General features: G+C 42.8%; 1 protein-coding gene across 1 annotated transcript; it reads right to left on the bottom strand.

Moving 5' to 3' along the window:
• Nucleotides 1–2,213: 2,213 nt before the first annotated feature.
• On the bottom strand, nt 2,214–16,875 carry LOC119823811 (HLA class I histocompatibility antigen, alpha chain G-like). Its single transcript, XM_042055778.1, is given in 7 exon segments — nt 2,214–2,287; nt 10,203–10,361; nt 14,403–14,513; nt 14,617–14,892; nt 15,789–16,067; nt 16,302–16,568; nt 16,803–16,875. Coding segments are annotated over 7 exon segments (1,239 nt in total).
• Nucleotides 16,876–19,188: the final 2,313 nt, after the last annotated feature.

A 19,188-nucleotide genomic window follows, 5' to 3' on the forward strand; every position in this document is an offset into this window, starting at 1 on the left:
GAATTAAGAAGAGGAGGACATGGCAGGGGACAGGCCCAGGAAAAGGAAGAAATAGAGTAGCTGCTGCAGAATGGACAGAAGGCTGCCCTTCAGGAAGAGGTGATGGCCACCAGCCCACAGGAAACGAGAGAGGAGAGGCTCCTCGACATGCCGTAACTTCCTACAAGCCATAGCCAACAGCAGATTTAGGATGCTATATGGATGGAGAGGATATGATGAAAAGATGGGAAGAAGTAGGAGAAAACTTCGGGAGCTGCAGTTGAGAAACTGTGTTCTTAAGGAGGAGCTCTCTGAGATCATCATGATGAATTTTGCCTTATGCCTTGACTTCTACAACTTTCCATGAGATTCATATACTGATTCCTACTGTAATCTTCTTCCTTTTATTTTCCTGAAATGCCCTTACTGATCTGTTTGTGCTGAGCCTTGTGTTATTTCCGTGTGCCAGATGGGTCTGTGTTGTCAGCCTCTAATTGGAGACTGCCTTCCCAATCTGTGTAATTTCTGTGAACGGTGCAGTTTTGCCCATTTGCATGGAAAATAATGTAAAGTAAACAAAACAACTGAAAAGCAAAACAAATAAACAGCAACAACAAAAACAGTGTAAGCTAAGCATGATGGGGCATGCCTTGATCCCAGTATTCTGAAGGCAGAGACGCGCAGATCACCACGAATTTGAGTACATAGTGAGCTCCAGGACAGCCAGTATGTGTATGTGTGTGTGTGTGTGTGTGTGTGTGAGAGAGAGAGAGAGAGAGAGAGAGAGAGAGAGAGAGAGAGAGAGAGAGAGAGAGAGAGAGAGAGAGAGAGAGAGAGAGAGACACTTTCTCAAAAAACAAGACAAACAGAAAAAAAATTCAGCATGCCAGAGTTCCTAGTTCCTGGACTGTCACTTCCCCTATCTCAAATTTCCCTGTAAGTTTCACACAGAAGTAGGTAGCTGAGAAAAGGAAACTCAGACAAATAATCAAATGGCAATAAATCTTTAAGCAGAGAAAAGAGTAAGTTAGAATAAGACTAAGTAATCAGAAAAGAATAAATCTAAGCACATTTCATCAAAATCCCATTAAACCAACTACAAGTCACAAATGGTTTAGCCTCATTTGTCTGATGAATATATGTTTTGTGTTTTAAGAAATGCAGACCAAAGCTCAGTATGGTGACAGAGACCTGAAATCCCAGCACTTGAAAGGTGAGGACAGGCTGACTGCTGTGTGTGTGTGTGTATGTGTGTGTATGTGTGTGTGTGTCTGTGTGTGTGTGTGTGTTGGACATTACATGAGGGAGATCAATGATTGACCCACAAAGAGAAAAGCACAAGGAAAATGTTTCAAATTTTATCTTTCTGGGCAGTGGTGGCACAAACCATTAATACCAGCACTCGGAAGGCAGAGGCAGGCAGATCTGTGAATTGAAGGCCAGCCTGGTCTAAGAAGGGAGTTCCTGGACATCCATAGCTACACAGAGAAACTCTGTCTTGAAAAATTAATAATAATAATAATAATAATAATAATAATAATAATAATAATAATAAAGCAATACCTTTATCTTTAGGAGAATTTTACAAAGACCACTATAAGAAGGGAAGTAGATGGAACCTGATCCATGACCTTGGGAAATGGCTGTCTACTTTATGGTGCTGTCTGCCTCTGTGGCTTGAGAACTGGCCTGGCAACCTAAGGTAACTTGTAGGGCTGGCCCTCTCCAGTTGTCCTGATCTCATTTGCTTTGATCCATATGCTTCCAGGGGGATACTTTTCTTTCATTTGATGGGTGGTTTAGTGGTATTACATAAACTTCTTTCTGAGGTAGGAACTCTGGGGGGAAAACCATTTTTTTTTTTAGCCCCTCAACTATGAGGAGCACATATATCCTGTTTTATAGAAGACATGTTCAAGACAAAGTGTTAAAGGTCACAGAAGTCCATTTGGACAGACTTTTGCAGTCATTTATTCTTCTCAGAGTGTGGTACATGAGGATAGTATTAGTCAGAGATAAATACAGGCCTGTGAAGTGGGTACAAAACCAATGGGGGCATTTGAGGATGAGTGTTTAGTATCTGCCAATGCATATGGTTTTAACTTTTTTTCGGGGGGGGGGAGTTTCAATATGGAGTTTCTCTGTGTATCCCTGGCCATCCTGGATCTCTGTAGACCAGCCTAACTAACCTCAGACTCAGAGATCCTCCTGCCTCTACCTCTGGAGAGCTAGGATTAAAGGCCTGTGCCAGCATCACCCAGCAGTTTTAGCTTCTTGGCTGTAGCAATCTTAGTGGAAGGTGAACAACCTGTAACAGAGCAGTCATGATGGCATCAGCTGGTACATGGAGCACCAGATGAAGGTAAGACTATGTAGGTACCAGATTGTGCAAACTTTTTGGCAAACTCCGTACTCGTTATTGGGAGTAAATTTAATAGTGTCCGTGTTTTCTATTGCCAAAATAGAAGTTTTAGAAAGAGCACTATTCTTTTTGTTTTGTTTTTTGAGACAGGGTTTCTCTGAAGCTTTGGAGACTGTCCTGGAACTAGCTCTTTTAGACCAGGCTGGCCTCATACTCACAGAGATTCATCTGCCTCTGCCTCCTGAGTGCTGGGATTAGAGGTGTGAGCCACCACCACCCAGCTAAGAGCAATATTCTTAATAGCCTTAATAGAGCATTCAGCAGGACAAATCACTGGGAAAGGAAAGAGTTAACTTCCAAACTGCTTGTGGCCAAGGATCTCAGCTTTGCCAAGCTAAGGCTGTTTAATTAACTCTAAAGCAAGCTTCTCTGGCAGGCTGACTGCGTCTGCTGTGCTAGCCAAGCCACTTATGCTAATTGGAAATTAAAAGATGATCCTCTTGCTTTATCCCAGCACTCAGGACCTATTTCTTCAGCTGTCTTCTCCTAGTCCCACTGGAAATCAATCCTCTCTCTCCCTCCCTCTCTCTCTCCCTCTCTCCTTCTCTCCCCCCTCTCCTTCTCCCCCTTTCTCCCTTTCTCCCTCCCCCCCCCCTCTCATCTCCCTGTCTCTGAGTAAATGTAGCCACGGAGCTCCTTGTTTTGTTTACAAAAGTCGTGAGCATTTCAGGAAGTTCCCACTAACTCTATGGGGCCCCCATCATAAAGAGATGCGTTTCTTCTGTAATTTGGGAAATTCCAGGAGGTCTTTCAATCTATTTGGAGACATCCTTGGATTAAAAGTTTTGTTCATCAGAACACTTACTGTTTGAGTCTCTGCCTTTTTCTCCCTGCTCCCTGCTCCCTGCTTAAAAGTCTCTTGCTTTCTCTTGATATCTGCATCCCTCCCCCTTCTCTCTGATTTCAAGCTGGCTGCACCAGAAAAATTTCTTGGAATAAACCTTCCCCACTCCTTTCACTCATGGAACAATTATTTTGGTTTCTTTATTGCACTTATTTTATTTCATAATACACTGTAAAAAGATTTATAAAGTTAACAGTCTCCCTATATATTATATTTATGATTAAGAGCTTTTGTTTCCATACTAAAAGAACCTCAATTTAAAATTATTATTTTTAAGGCTAAACCTAACAGGGATGAAATATAAAGTTCTAAGTTTATAAAAGCAACTAAATTAAACTATAAACTGTTAAGGATAAGTTTACTTGAATTGTAAACTATTAGAAATAATTAAGAATACAAGTTAATCACCTAGCCACTAATTAACACTATAAACTGTTAAGGATAAGTTTTATTTAAATTTTAAGTTATTAAAGATATTTTTTAAAATACAAACTAATGCTTGATCATCTTATAAATTATCAAATTCTCTAATGTATTCAAAATATATTTGTAAACATGCTAAGTATTAATATGATCAATTCCTTACTTAGCCCTCGGCACCTAAAAGGTTTAAACTTCTTACAAAGGACAAAGCTATGCCCTGCCTTGAATGGGGCTGCAGCTCTGTTTGTGCCTTGTACACTTCGGGATCAATTCCTCTGTCTGGTAAAAAGTGGGGTCCATTCCCCACGTTACTTCTTTACAGAAAATCTCAGACCTAGATTTAATACCTAAAGACCATACAGACCCATGGAGGGGGCCAAACATCTTATTAGCAAAGGTGATTTGAGGTATATAAAGAAAAAAATAAATAAAACTCTAATAAGATACTAATCTGGCTCTCAAAAATGTCATCACTATTATCATAGGCACAAGCTCAGGATTTTATATTCCCTTTGGTTATTTTTAAATGCAGACTCAAAAATGCTTCTTACAATAAAAACATCTTCCCAATCTATATACATCTGCTCCTCTAGACACACACACACACACACACACACACACACACACACACACACACACTTAAGATGTTACTGCTTCCTTCCTTCCTTTCTTTCTTCCTTTCTTTCTTTCTTTCTTTCTTTCTTTCTTTCTTTCTTTCTTTCTTTTTCAAGACAGGGTTTCTCTGTAGTTTTGGAGCCTGTCCTGTAATACACTCTGTAGACCAGGCTGTACTCAAACTCACAGAGATCTGCCTACCTCTGCCTCCTGAGTGTTGGGATTAAAGACCTGTGTCACCCCTGTCCAACGATATTACTGCTTTTAGTCAAAATTATTTTTAGGTTTCCAAGCTTTTAGTGTGACTGAAAATATGAGTCTCCTTGGCTCTTCTACAGCATGGATTTCAATACAGCTACAAACAATAGTAATGCTAACATATCTGACATTTTTGCCTCTTAAAGATGGTTCTTACAAGTTTCAGGAGATCAACTTGGATCAACCAATGCCCATAGCTCAAGACAGACTTGAAAAAAGTACTACTAATCTATGGTTTGTTTCCTCACAGGCCTGTTTTCTTGGGTGAGTACCTCTCCCTCTCTGCCTGATTATTGGGATAACCCTCTCCTATCTGCTGGAACCATGAACCTGAAAATTCCTAACGCAAACCTATGAAAAAATATTCACCCTTTGAAATTCCTAACCATCATGTTCTGACCAATAATACATATTTATTCCAGCAGATTTCTAACTATTTAAAAGTCACAGACTACTCTGCTGTCTTCTCAAGTGTTATGCCACCTGCCCTCCGCCCTGCAGTTCATAATTTCTTTTCTTTCACTTATTTTTTCTTCACTTATTTTTTTAAAAAGAAAACAAACTATCTTTTTTTCATTTTGCATACCAATCCCAGTTCCCACCCTCTCCTCCTCCCACACCTTCCACCTACCCCCCACCTCCACCCCCATCCACTCCTCAGAGAGGATAAGGTGCATTGCTTTGGGGAAGGTCCAAGGACCTCCCTTTAGTACACCTTTAATTTCACTGTCCCTGGCAGAGTGTCCAGCACTCTGCATTATTACACACACACACACACACCCCAAGGAGCCTCCCAGCTGCCCCTTGAAGTCCTCACTCACTCCCAGCTGTGCAGGCTGCTATTTGCACTTCCCTGTCAGACAGAGCTCTAAGTTCAAGAGAAGCTGTCATTTTTATGATTGTCAATCACAAAATGTTAGTTTAAAAATGCTTATTACACTTAGAAATATAGAATATAATGCACAATTTCTCTATTTTCTAGACTCCCCAATAGTTTAACTTTATAGTCCCCTTTATAACCCTTTATAGGCTATCTCCTTAGTAGATAACAGAGTGGCTGGATCTTCTTTACAGCTGCAGCTGCCCCACTACTTAGGAACCTGATAGATTTATTACACGTGTGTTATCAGAAACTCCGCTCCTTATCATTTACTTTAGAAATGAAATGTAAACTTCAAGTGAAATTTATATTGCCTAAAGAGTTTCTGTTGAATATATATTAGTTATGTGTTACAAAGAGAGGGATGGATATGGGGAAAGAAAAGAGAGAGTGACCGTCAGTACACATGTGTGTCTCATTCCATTTCTTAGATGCTCAGGTAGAAAAAAATTATTCCGAAATCCTGCCACTCTGTGGTGTTCTTTTGACAACCCTGGAGCAGCCTGGAAAGCTGGTCCTTCTGGTTGCATTAGTATAGGCTGACTCCCTAGTGGGATTAGTGTGTCCTAGGGAAACTGTGGCACAGCCAATTATAATCTGTCTTCTAAGACTGCTTTCTAAGAGGCATCACCACAGACAAATAAATCTGGGTTATTTGAAGAGGCATCCAAGAGCCTCTTTTTGCTTCACACCATTTTTATAACTGTGAGATGGTCATGCTGAGGGAAAGAGGATCTGGGACTAAGAGGGCTAGATAGATAGATAGATAGATAGATAGATAGATAGATAATTGATAGATAGATAGATGATAGATAGATAGATAGATAGATAGATAGATAGATAGATAGATAGATAGATAGACAGACAGATGTAAAGTGTTCAGTGTCACTGATGATGAGGAATGTTGTTGACAGGACCTCTTCACAGGAGGTCTGTGGCCCATAGACATTGTGTCTTAAGGACTTGTAAGGGAGTAGACACCGCAGCATTAAGAGCTGGGGGTGAATGAGGATCCTTGTATAAGAGGCTAGTGCTGTCAATCAGGATGACTGTTGCTGCCACTGCACACAGACACTGGGGTCCGTGTGTTGTGTTGGGGTCCAATCATTGTGAAAAGTAAGGCACTAGACGGACCGATAAGGAAAGGGCTGTTCAGGGAAGCTTCCAGCAATCATTATTTTTGTGGTAATATAGCTGAGAGGCTTATTATTAAAATCATTCCAACTGCAGTTCAGAGATATGGACAGTCCTGGACGTAGAGTTTCACAGGAAGCAGAGCTCCTGAGGGAGAGAGAAAAGATCCTGAAAGAGTGGGTGAAGGAGAGAACAAGAGAAAGGAGGCTTAGGAATCCATTAGTGGCAGCCAGCATTTCCTAGAAATGGACCTGACTGCTTGCTGTTTGGGAGAATAAAGTGGACAGAAATAATCAGTGCTAGGCATTTTGAAGTGAGCTTTGTACTTCGCCATGGTATGGCCTAAGCTAGAGCAGGGTTTTGCAGCCACTGACTTTAAGATCTAGAGGCTTCAGGGCCTCCTCATTCAACAGAAGCTTTCTGAACAGAGAATCTGTAAGAACTCTGTTTGTCTGTTATAAAACAAGACATTATCAATGTACTATACAAAACTGGAGCCTTGGGTTAAGACTATGGAATCTGAACCATATTTAAGTATTGGTGAAAATAATGAGGGAGATTCATGGTATACCTGGGTGTTCTATGTTGGGCTACTTTTCTCCCTCTAAATACAAATCAAAGAGAAACAACAAGTCAGGGCCTAAGGGAATCTAAGAAAGATGAACAGAGGATGATCACTGTAAATCACTACACAACAATACGAGGGGATAAACAGAATTTACGGCACTTAAATATTTTATAATTAATGGACTTGTATTTATTTGTTCATCTTCCGTTGTTGAAAATGTTGGGGTTAGAGGTGAGGAAGTGAAATCAGACATCCTGTTGAGAAGGGGAATTTTCTTCATCTTGTGAGAGGTGACCCTGGGCTTCTAAGGGGAAAGCTTTGTTCCTTTCCTAGGCAACACTTGTGGGTCTGTGGTCAGTGATGGTCCCACCCCATGTGTGTGAATCCCACACTGGACGATACTTCCTGTAAGATGTCATTCTCTTCAGAGGGAATGTAGGAAGCTTGAGGTTGGTCTGGGGGTACAGAAATAAAATACTATTCTTTTTTAAACAACTGGGATGTGAATTCAAGTCGTGGATAGACAGACAACAGCATGGTGGGGTTCTGAGAGGAGTTCAGGCCCCAGCACCAGAGACAGACAACATGTCTGGGGCCTCTGAAGAGGGGAATAAGGGCCCATGTGGCAGAAGCAGGTGTACCATTTTATAGTTCTCTGAGAACTGAGATGGTTGCATAGCACAAGCCTGCAGCCAGGCTCTGAATCCCAGCAAGAGGCAGAGAAGGAAATGGGGAACAGAAAGTGTGGCCACCAATACCTACTTTGACATAAACTCACTTCCTCCTGTGAGAAATCCTGATACCTGAAAGTCTATTATCCAGAGATTCATAGACAGGGATTAGTGATACCTGGAGGTCAGGATGGGGTTGCGGATGCTGCAGGAATTGTGGCCTGGCAGTAGCTGGATTCTAACAAGGCTCACTAGATAGCCCTGGCTGACCTGGAAATTGCTATGTAGACCAGACTGGTCTTGAACTCACTAACGTAACATTTCTACATCCTTATGATACTACAGTGCTGGCATTAAACTTCCATAACAAAAATGTTCAATGTTTAAATTTGTCTAAGAGTTGTGCTGGTGAAAATCCAGAAACCTAAAAGACATGATAAGGGCCTATTGATACAGAGGAGATCTTACCATAGATATCTTGCTCTTAACTTTCTTAACCATAGTCCATGTACTTCCCAGCAAGGAAATTCAGATGAGGGGCCAATGGGATGGATCAGTAGGTGAAGAACTTGCTAGTAGCACAAATAATAAAAACCCAGAGACAGATATAGGGGTTCAACCTGAAAACCAGAAAAAGTAAAGCAGCCAAGCCACTAGAAAAGTCTTACCTCTACCAAGGTTGGGCGACTGCAGACTAAGCGGACAGAGCCTCTCTCCTCTCACTTTATTTCCCCTCCAGCACTGGGATTAAAGGTGTGGGGCACCAACACCTGGATTTGTTTCTGAATCATCTTGTGTAACCCAAGGTGGCCTTGAACTCACAGAGATCCCCCTGGTGAAAGGAGAGAATCAACTCCCAAAAGCTATCTTCTCACATCTGCACATTGAGTGTATACACACAGACATATATACACAATAAATTAAAATGTAAGTGTCCAGCATGGTGGTAGAGAAAGACTGATCTCTGAGTTCAAGGCCAGCCTGGTCTACACAGCAACTTCTGGGCCACGTGGGGGCTATATATATAGTACCACTTTATAATATAGACAGACTTTATGTGTTTCTATAGTCTCCAGAGAAAGCAGCTTTTCTGGGAGGCCTTTTCTTGTCTAAGTGGTTGGCAGGTTTTTAGTTCTACCTCTACAGAAGCAGGCAATTGCATGTCTTTGTTCTTTATCAGAAATCCTCCTTCAATACATGTTCATACAAGGTTGATACGACTAAGTGTTAAAGTAGAAAAAAACTCCTGGCAAGAGAACAGAACCTCTGGGCTGGATGGAGACGCAGGATTACAGTTGGTCAGGATCATTCCTTGGGCGAAGGACACCCCTAGGAAAGTGTGCTCACCTTAATCCATGCTAAAGAGATAGGAAGAATAATTAGTCTTCTAATGAGATACTATGTTTCTTTCTCCCCAGAACTCTAGCCCCTGTGTAGTAGCTTTTGGGACACAACCATGTAGGTTTCTAACTTTGCCTGATTTCTGAATTAGTCCTTTTCCCTTTCTCTGTCTCTTCTACAAGCATTCTTTCCTCAAAACTTTGGGTCTTCCCTTCACCATTTTCAGCTTCCTTCCTCTTTCTTTAAAGCCGCCTTCCTCGCCATATGACTGCTTGTCTGCCATGTATCTGACCCTCATGTCAGTTTAAAACGTTCCTTTCCCTTCTATGCTCCACTCTCCTCCAGGAAGCTGTCGAGAATTTGCAGTTTGCTTACCCTGAGGTTCTCCTTTTTAACTAATGAAATTATCCTTCATCTTCTTTTTGAGTCTATTCTAAATGACTTTGTTGCTGAGACCAAGAACTCCAAAGGGACCCCAATTCTGTCTATATCATTGGCATACACCTACAATTCTGAGAGGTGGAGGCAGAAGAATAAAGAGTTCAGCATTATCCTCAACTACACAGCAAGAGTCTGAAGTCAGCTTGTGTGATGATAGCACCTGGGGACAGAGGCTAGCCTGGTGTGCAGAGCTAGTTCCAGGACAGACGGGGAAAAGCAGAGAAACCCTGTTTCAAAAAAACAACAAACAACAACAAAAGAAAACAAACTAAAAAAGAAACAAAACAAACAAAACAGAAAGGAAGGAAGAAGCAAGGAAGGGAGAAGGAAGAGAATAGAAAATAAAGCAAAGCACATGAAGGGGAACCCATGAGATCCTAGCAACAGCACAGTCAGCACGACAGTGGAGCAAAGGGGTGAAAATGAAGATCCAGGTGTCTGCCTGCCTTGTACCAAGAAGAACAGGGCTGTAGGACATCTGTCCCAAAGAAAGTTGGTAGAGTTCCAGATGTGTTTGAATGCAATCTTCACATATACAGACATGTTTGGGTGCGTGTGGGTACATATGTTCATTTGTTTGTTTCCTTGCCTGCTTTTAGACCAGGTCTCACATATCCCAGCCTGACCTGGAATCTTCAGTCTTTGTGCCTCGGCCTCCTGGCTGCCAGTACTACAGGCATTTGTCACCAGGACTGGATTAATGGAGATCTGGATCCTGGGGAATAACTGTTTGAGAATGATTTTGTAGTAGGTGCATTGTGGATAAGGTTTATTTGTTGGTGCTGCTACAACAAAATACCGGGACTGCATAGCTCATACAGAGCAAAAGTTTATTTCTCATAGCTCTGGAGGCTGGGGGATCCAAGATCAGGTACTGGCTAATTCAGTATCTGGCGAGTGCCCTCTACTGGTTGGTACAGGACACTGTCCTTACGCTAAATTCTCAACATGCAGACATGGTAAAGGAGCTCCCTGGGTTCTCTGGAGTTAGAGGACTAATCCCATTAATAAAGGCTCCCATCCTGATCCCATTATCTCCAAAGTCCCTAACCTCAAACACCATCACATCCAGGATTAGGTTTAAACGTGAACTTTTTGATATACCTGGTCTGGCAGGGATGAGGTTAGTCTAAAGACACTTGTGTCCTTCCTTCTGAATATGTGACTGTGAATTAAGGTACCTCGGGGAACTGGAATTGTCCTCCTAGGAATCTCATGCTGACAACTGTTTTCTAGAGCCACCTTCTCCCTCCTAAATGTTTCAAACATTTCTAAACAGCATCATCAGCTGGGGCCCAAGAGTTCAAGCACATGAGTCTATAGGGAATGTTATAGTTAGACCACAATCCTGAAACAATACAGAGTTCCAGGGATAAACTTAGAAAATGTATAGAAATTTCCCCCTCTGGGATATCCATACATCCCCCATAAAGTCCTTGTTCTTTAGCATCTCTGAATCTGTGGATTGTAGTGTGATTATACTTTATTTAACAGCTAAAATTCATTTATAAGTGAGCTTGCAGATATGACCAAGCAATGACTGATATAACTTGAGGCCCAAGCCATGAGAGGAAGCTCAAGCCTGACACTCCCTGGATGACCAGGAACCAGAAGTTGGATAGCGCTGTGATCTAGGGTAGAACCAAACACAAATGAAAAATAAAATAAAATAAAAAAGCAAATGAAATGATTCCCAATAATATTCTTGTATACTCATAGGTTGGTGCCTAGTCCAGTAGGCATCAGAGAGGCTTCCTCCAGTAGCTGATGGTAGCAGCTGCAGAGACCCACAGTCAAACATTAAGGAACCTCGAAGAAGAAGGGGAAGAAGGATTAAGAGCCAGAGGAGTCAAGGACACGAGGAGAACACAGCCACAGAATCAGCTAAGCAGGGCTCATAGGGCCTCACAGAGACTGAAATGGCAATCATGGAGCCTGCATGGATCTACACAAGGTCCTCTGCATACATGTTGTGGTTATTTATCTTGGGTTGTTTGTGGGGTTCCTAACAGTTGGAGTGAGGGTGTCTCTGAGTCTTTTACCTGGTGTGGGGCCTGCTAGTGGTACTCTGATCCTTCTACTTGGTTGCTTTTTCCAACATTGATATGATGGTTTATGTCTAATCTTAATGCACCTTCTTATGATGTCTGGTTGGTATCATTGGGAGGCCTGCTTTTGCACAAAGTGAACTGGAGGAAGAGTAGATCTGAGGGAAAGGGGAGGTTGTGGGGGACTGGGAGGAAGGGGAAGTTGTGGGGGACTGGCAAGGGAGGCTTTGGTTGGGATGTATTGTACGAGAAAAGAAAAAGACAAAAAAAAAAAAGGGACAGAAAGTCTCAACTTTCCTGTGTACAGGAGTCCCTGGGACAGCTCAAGATTCAGAGTGTCTGAGCTGAGATTCTGTATAATAAGCTTGGACTGAGTTCCTGTTAGTGAGTCCCTGATGATGTTCAGCTCACAAGCTGCAACAATGTAGATCAGTGTAGAGGGCTGGTTTTGAACTGCATAGAAACTCTGTGCAAGGGAGACTTGAGGTAGCATTCTTGCTGATAGGCTTGGCAAACCAAGTTGGGAGGAGGCAAACCTCTCCCTTCAGTAGAGTGCCTTGCCAATGGTCAGTCCTTGAGAACACAGATGTGCACTATAGTTCAAAGGCTCTGATTAGGTTGTGGTTTGTCTTCTGATGAGGTGTTTTTACATATTATATTACAACAAGAGTTATTCCCAAGGCAGAGGCAGGCGAATCTCTGAGTTCGAGGCCAGCCTGGTCTAGAAGAGCTAGCTCCAGGACAGGCTCTAGAAACTACAGGGAAACCATGTCTTGAAAAACCAAAAAAAAAAAAAAAAAAAAAAGAGTTATTCCCAGAACGCCGAGCTTTTTGTTTAGATTAGCTAGGGCATGAAGCTCTTGAAATTATTCACAAGTGACTAGTCTATGAAACTATTTTCATGTATTATGGGAACCTAGTTTGAATCGTGATTTGAGTATTATAAAAAGAGCACTGGCTTTGCAATAAAGTATGCAGTTGTATCTCCTACTCTGCATCCCCTGTGTCCTGATTTCTGCGGCACTACCCAGGGTCATCCATAACCGAGGAAGTTGGGGAGGGGTCCCCAACAGACCAGAATCCCCTGGTCAATGCTTGAGTCTCCCTCACAGCTGGCAACAGGAGTCATTCTTCAAGCAAACTGTATCCCCTACACTTGAATACCAGCATTCAGGTTGAGGCAGGATGGTTTATGGGAGTAGAAGCTGTATCACTCACTGATCTCACTAATGTAAAACAAGAAAAACAAGGACAAAAGAACCTGAAAGAAGCAACTTAAGGCAAGAAGGATTTATTTTGGTTTTTGATTTAAGAAAACTCAACCCACCCTGGCAGGAAAGGCAGGGTGGAATTCATGACAGCTGGAGCTGTGGCTGGGATGACTCACATCTCCATGCATCAGGAAGCAGAGTGTGGGAAGGCTGGCTTTTATCTGGTTTTCTCCTTTTCTTCTCCTTTCTTCAGTCTGGACCCCCAAATCATGGGTTGTTGTCACCCACATTCGATAGCGTCCTCCTCTGCTGAGTTAATCTTCTCTGGAAACAACTTCACAGACATTTCCAGAATTGCAAGTTCTTGGAGATTCGATATCCAATCCAGCTGGCCCTGAAGATTAGCTGTTGCAGTTACATGGTGAGATTCAGACCAGCCTGGGGTACAGAGTGAGAACCTACTAAAGAGAGAGAAAGAGAAAAGTAATATCTGGTCTCCCTGCTTTACATTCTAAGATGGGATGGAAGAGTCTGGGAAGAGGCCTGAGAGTTCTAAAACAAGGTTTGAGGTCCCTGATGTCAACCATCAGAGAAGCAACCACACAATGAACAGTCCCAAATGTCATCATCAGCCCTGAGAAGTCATGTTGACAGGAACATATGATGTCCCTTCTATGAGCTTCAGCCTCAGGTATAAGAAATAGTGAGCAGTTTATACAATGAAGTCTCTAACTGATTGCTATCTGAATATTCCCTAGACTGATTTCCAACTTATAGACAAAGATAATGGAAATTCTTATCATTTAAACATAAAAAACTTTATATATGAATTTATAACCTTACATTGTTTTTAATTTAGAAAAATTAAAAAACCCAAACTGAGTCTTCATATCAAGGGACAGAACACAAAAGCCCATCCACACCAGGTCCTGCACAAGGTACAGGTGTACACCCGTGGAGCCAAGGACGCAAGCTGTGCTCAGCTGCGGGGATATTTATTTAGCAAAATGATGGGGCACTAGGTCTCTGCTTCCTTTTTAGACTTAAAAAAAAAAGGAATTCTAATGCCAGGACATGAGGGGTGGAGATAAACTAATAAGGTTATCGAACTGCATTCTTTTCGATCTCTGGGAGGATAAAGACAGAGAAGGAAGCAGAATGAGTTGGTGCCAGAGAAAACTCCTAGTCCTAGACCACAGATAATATTCCAGGGTATGGTCGCAGACAGACCTAGAACAGGGTCAGGAAACATGAGAAAAGGATCAAGTATCCTCCCAGCCATTTCCCCCCCTAGAGACTCCACCCCAGATTTGCGTCACATCATGAGAATATTCAATATAAAACCTTTGTCCTCTATTTCCAGGTGTTCCTTACAGAGATAATAATAATAATAATAATAATAATAATAATAATAATAATAATAATAATTATAATTATAGTCCTGAAGTGGCTAAGCACACAGGAATGGATACACTTTATGGTAACAGAACAGGATACGGGCACATTTACATCCAGGGCTTGAAATTTCTCAGTGAGACCCAAATCTCAGCCACTGTCCTTATCCTACCTGTACTCTTCCTCATCACAATGGCAGCCACAGCTCCAGTGACCAACACTCCAAGGAGAATCAGCCCAGCAACGATTCCCATGATGGGGGTGGTGGGAGACGGAGGAGGCTCTGCCAGAGAGAGTAGGAGAGGAGAGAAGTGAGGGGCCCTGACCCTGCAGAAGGGCTCCTGCTGTCCCTAAGACAGACTCTGTGCCTACACACACCCCTTTACCCCATTTCAGGATGAGGGGCTCAGGCAGCCCCTCATGCAGCACATGGCATGTGTATCTCTGCTCCTCTCCTGAGGGCACCACCACAGCTGCCCACTTCTGGAAGGTTCCATCCCCTGCAGGTCTGGTCTCAATAAGATCCATGTCCTGGGTCAGGTCCTCCTCATCCCTCTACCAGGTCAGGGTGATGTCTGCAGGATAGAAGCCCAGGGCCCGGCACTTCAGGGTGGCGCCTCCTTCAGGTCTGGGGTGATGAGTCACATTTGTTTTTGGAGGATCTGAGAAGAGTCAGAGAAGAACAAACTTCTGATCCTTCCTGAGGACAACTTGAGCACTGATCATGTGATCATCCCCAGAGTTGGGCTGGAGATCTGGAGAGCAGCACTTAAAGTATAAGGACTAAGGATACAGAACTCGCTATTACTTGGAAAGTTCTACAATAAAGGTGTGAACCTGTATACCTCCAAGTGGAGTAAAACCCAGTGACTGAGTAGCTACACCTGATCTGTGAGCAATGGCAGAAACAGGGACTGAGATCAAAAGGGAATTACCTGATGTGGGATGTCCTTCTGTATATGTGTTGCTTTTATTTTTTAAATATTTATTTATTTATTTATTATGTATACAATATTCTGTCTGTGTGTATGCTTACAGGCCAGAAGAGGGCACCAAACCTCATTACAGATGGTTGTGAGCCACCATGTGGTTGCCGGGAATTGAACTCAGGACCTTTGGAAGAGCAGGCAATGCTCTTAACCACTGAGCCATCTCTCCAGCCCCATGTGTTGCTTTTATTGATTAATGAATAAAGAAAGCAGTTTCGGCCAATGGCTTAGCATAGTAAAACTAGGCTGGAAGTCCAAACAAAGATACACAGAGAGAAGGCAGAGTCAGAAGACTCCAAGTAGCCACCCAAGAAGCCCCAGGATGAAATAGAAGCTAATAGAAATGGGTTAATTTATAGAGAGAACTAGCCAGTAATGACCTAAGCCATAGACCAGACAATTGTAACTGATATTAACCCTCTGAGAACAGGCAGGCAGAGAGAAACCCGTCTGGGGGACCAGCTGGACAGAGAAGAACCTACCCTTGCAATAGGTGTCTTATGAATTTGTTTTATTTCTTCCCATAAATTCTGCTCAAAGGCGGACAGAAACAACCCTAACCCTTTTACCTGCACGTTGCAGAATCTCCTTCCCTTTATCCAGGTATTTGAGAAGCCACGTCACACACTCTCCTTCCAAGAAAGATTTAAAAAGCCTTGCAAACCCAGCTGCCTCCCACTTGCGCCTGGTGCTCTGAGCCTCCTGGGTATCCGCTGCGATCCAGGAGCGCAGGTCCTCAGTCAGAGAGATGTAATCCTGGGTATCATAAGCGATCTGCTCATACCCACGGAGTAGGCGGTGGTCTGGCCCAACGTCGCAGCCGCAAATCTTCTGGATAGTGTGAGACCCTGTTGCAGCCAGGGAGATCAGTACAGTCTTCTTGATTAGCTCCATTCAATACACATAGCCTGTGCATGATTGCTTAAAGCCTATTTCACAGTGAAATAAAACCCCAATAAATTTCCTCAAGCTTCCCCAGGATGGCTGAAACTTGGCGGATTTCATTAATCCAATATATGTTCCTATGTCCCTAAGAATATTTGGAGACTGTACACTAGCATTACGAATCTAGGGTCGCTCACCATTCTCTCTCTTGCTACGGTAGTTGAACAGGGTCCTCAGTTCGATTCGGCCAATTATTAAGATGCGCCTGCCGAGACGCGTCAGTTCATCCAAATGCTCAGGATCCTGCGCCATAAATGGCACCCGCGGCTCCACTCGCTGACTCTCATTGTCGCTGTCAAAGCTCAAGATCTGTGTGTTGTCCACGTAGCCGACGACCCTGACCCGAGGTTCGCCATAGCCAGGATTGTAGAAGACGGTGGAGAAATACTGCAGGGAGTGTGAGCCTACGAGTGGCCGGTGACCCTGCATCCGGCCAGATCGAGGAACAGGTGCACCCCCTGTGTGCAGGGGGCGCAGGTCTCAACGCGGAGAGAAGGGAGCTGGGAACTGACTGCCCATCTCCAGGAGAAGGGAGGGCTCCTTGGGCGAGGGCGGAGACAAGGCTTTCTGGGTGCGGTCCCAACCCAGTGACCGGTTTCTTCCTTCAGAAATGGTTTCTCTCTCCACCTGGTACTCACTCGAGAGGGCCAGAGTTGGGGACAGGGTGGCTGCCAGCAGCAGAAGAAGGGCTCTTGGCACTGTGAACCCCATCCTCGGTGTTTGGAGAACTTGAGGAGATTGGATGTTTGTTCCTCTCTGTGGAGTTTTATAGCGTTGTGGGTATGTGGGGACGGATCACGATGAGTCTGAGTGGGTTCTCCGAAATTCCCACATACAGCAGAAACGTGTGGGTGTCCAAACATTACTGGGGAATAAAGGGTTCCAATCTGTGAATTCTTCTTGATTAAAAAGAAAAATAAAGGCTAACAACAAAAACAATAATAAAACCAGACTCAGAAGACTCTCTGGCACCGTTTCGTTTTGTTACTTTTAGCGGGGGTTGGGGTTAGGATGAGAACAGCTCTTGCAAGCCTTAATCTTGGAATAATTCAGAGAAGAGAGTAATGCCTTTGAGTTAGGGTCAGAAATGGAGGAATGTAAACACCTGTAGAAAGTGTGGAGGAAAAAAAGCATGCAGTTAAAACACCAATACACATAACATAAAGTTAACAAAGTTTTAAAAAGAACACCAGGCCAGGCTGTGGTGGCACAGGCCTATAATCCCAGCACTCGGGAGGCTGATTTGGGTGGATGTTGGCAGATCTCTGTGAGTTTGAGCCCAGTCTGATCCACAGGGAGAGTTCCAGGACAGCCAAGGCTACACAGAAAAACCCTGTCTCAAAAAACCAAAATCCCAAACTAAACCAATCCAAACCAAAGCACAACAAAATAAATGAATGAATGAATGAATAAATACATAAATAAATATGTCCTAGCCCCTTAAATATCCATTGTTACTCCTCTCTGTGTGTGACCTGACATCCTGTGACTATTAGGTAAACCCTTTGGGAATGTACAAACAGACCCCTAGCTTCCACCAACTCCCGTCACAGAGAGCATCTCAGGTCTGTAACAGATTTCCCTGCATGGATACAACCTGCCTGCCTGATGTTTCCACCACTGTATTTCTGAGATGTGTTGTTTGTGCCCTGTTGTTGTCCTGTTACTATGAAAACAATAAAACTGTTACCATTTTAGGACATGGAATTTATAGGAGCTGAAATCTGTGTTCCAGGCTATTGTCACTTACATTTGACTCCAGAGTAAACTCCCTTTGAGCTGTGATCTCTGTTTTTATTTTTTGCATTCCAGGTGTCTCAGGAGTGTTCTGTTCACACAGGAGACATGGACGGCCGTGCTTGTATCTCTCCACTGCAGTGGGAATCTAGTAGAGTCACTGTATCTAGGGTAAACATTACAATGTAACAGTTGTTCTCACTGTTTCTAGGGTATCAGTAGAATGTATTAGTGTCTGTTGAATGTATCTAGAACTTGAAAAAAATCATAGTACAGTGATTGTTTTCTATGATTTATAAATTTTTTCCTGAGGAAATTTTCAGTGCCTTGCATGACTTTGGTCACAAGACTATCTGGGCACACTTGCAGGTCTTGAATTATTGGGTACTGCAAACAGTACACAATAAGGATTAAAATTGTGGATGTGATTATTTTCTTCAGAGAATATATAGATCAAAGGGGTTTTGGTATAAGGAACTTGTACCCCAAACCCCCAAACACAGCCTTTGTGTACAATCGATAAATATGCTTCTGAACAGAGGTTTGAACAGATTCTCAGAAGCTGTTCCCCCTTCTGCCAGAGAGCCTAAAATCACATTCTGGGGGTGATTCTTGTTCTTTGAACAGCACACACAACACAGAACATCCGACATTCTACAATGTCACAATTAAGTAACAATAAATTCACTAAGTGTGATGGTTTCCATTTCAGGAATTTATGAGGTAATACTGCTTTCCATGGTAATCTAATTGAAGCAACACACATGCTCTTTTATTCCATTTTCTTTTTTTCCCTAAAGATTTATTTATTTATTGTGTGTACAGTATTCTGCCTGCATGCATGCCTGCAGGCCAGAAGAGGGCACCAAATTTCATTACAGGTGGTTGTGAGTCACCATGTGGTTGCTGGAAATTGAACTCAGGACTTCTAGAAGAGCAGGCAGTGCTCTTAACCATCGAGCCATCTCTCCAGCCCTTTTATTTCAATCTTAATTACTAATATTAACTGAAATGTGACACAACACACAGTAAATATATGCATATATAAGGGTTGTAGAATAGATACAAAGGTTAAGAAGGCTGCAGTAGCATTCCATATTTCAGAAGTGGGCTTATAGCAATGTAAATAGAGGGCTAGAGAGATGGCTCAGGTTAAGAGCATTCATTGCTTTTGTAGATGACCTGGGTTTGATTCTCAGCACTCATATGGTGGCTCACAAGCACCTGTAACTCCAGTTCCAGGGTATCTGATGCCCTCTTCTGGCCTCTGCAGGCATCAGGGATATA

This window comes from Arvicola amphibius, chromosome 9, assembly GCF_903992535.2.
Source record: "Arvicola amphibius chromosome 9, mArvAmp1.2, whole genome shotgun sequence".
In the NCBI taxonomy this organism is placed as follows: domain Eukaryota; kingdom Metazoa; phylum Chordata; class Mammalia; order Rodentia; family Cricetidae; genus Arvicola; species Arvicola amphibius.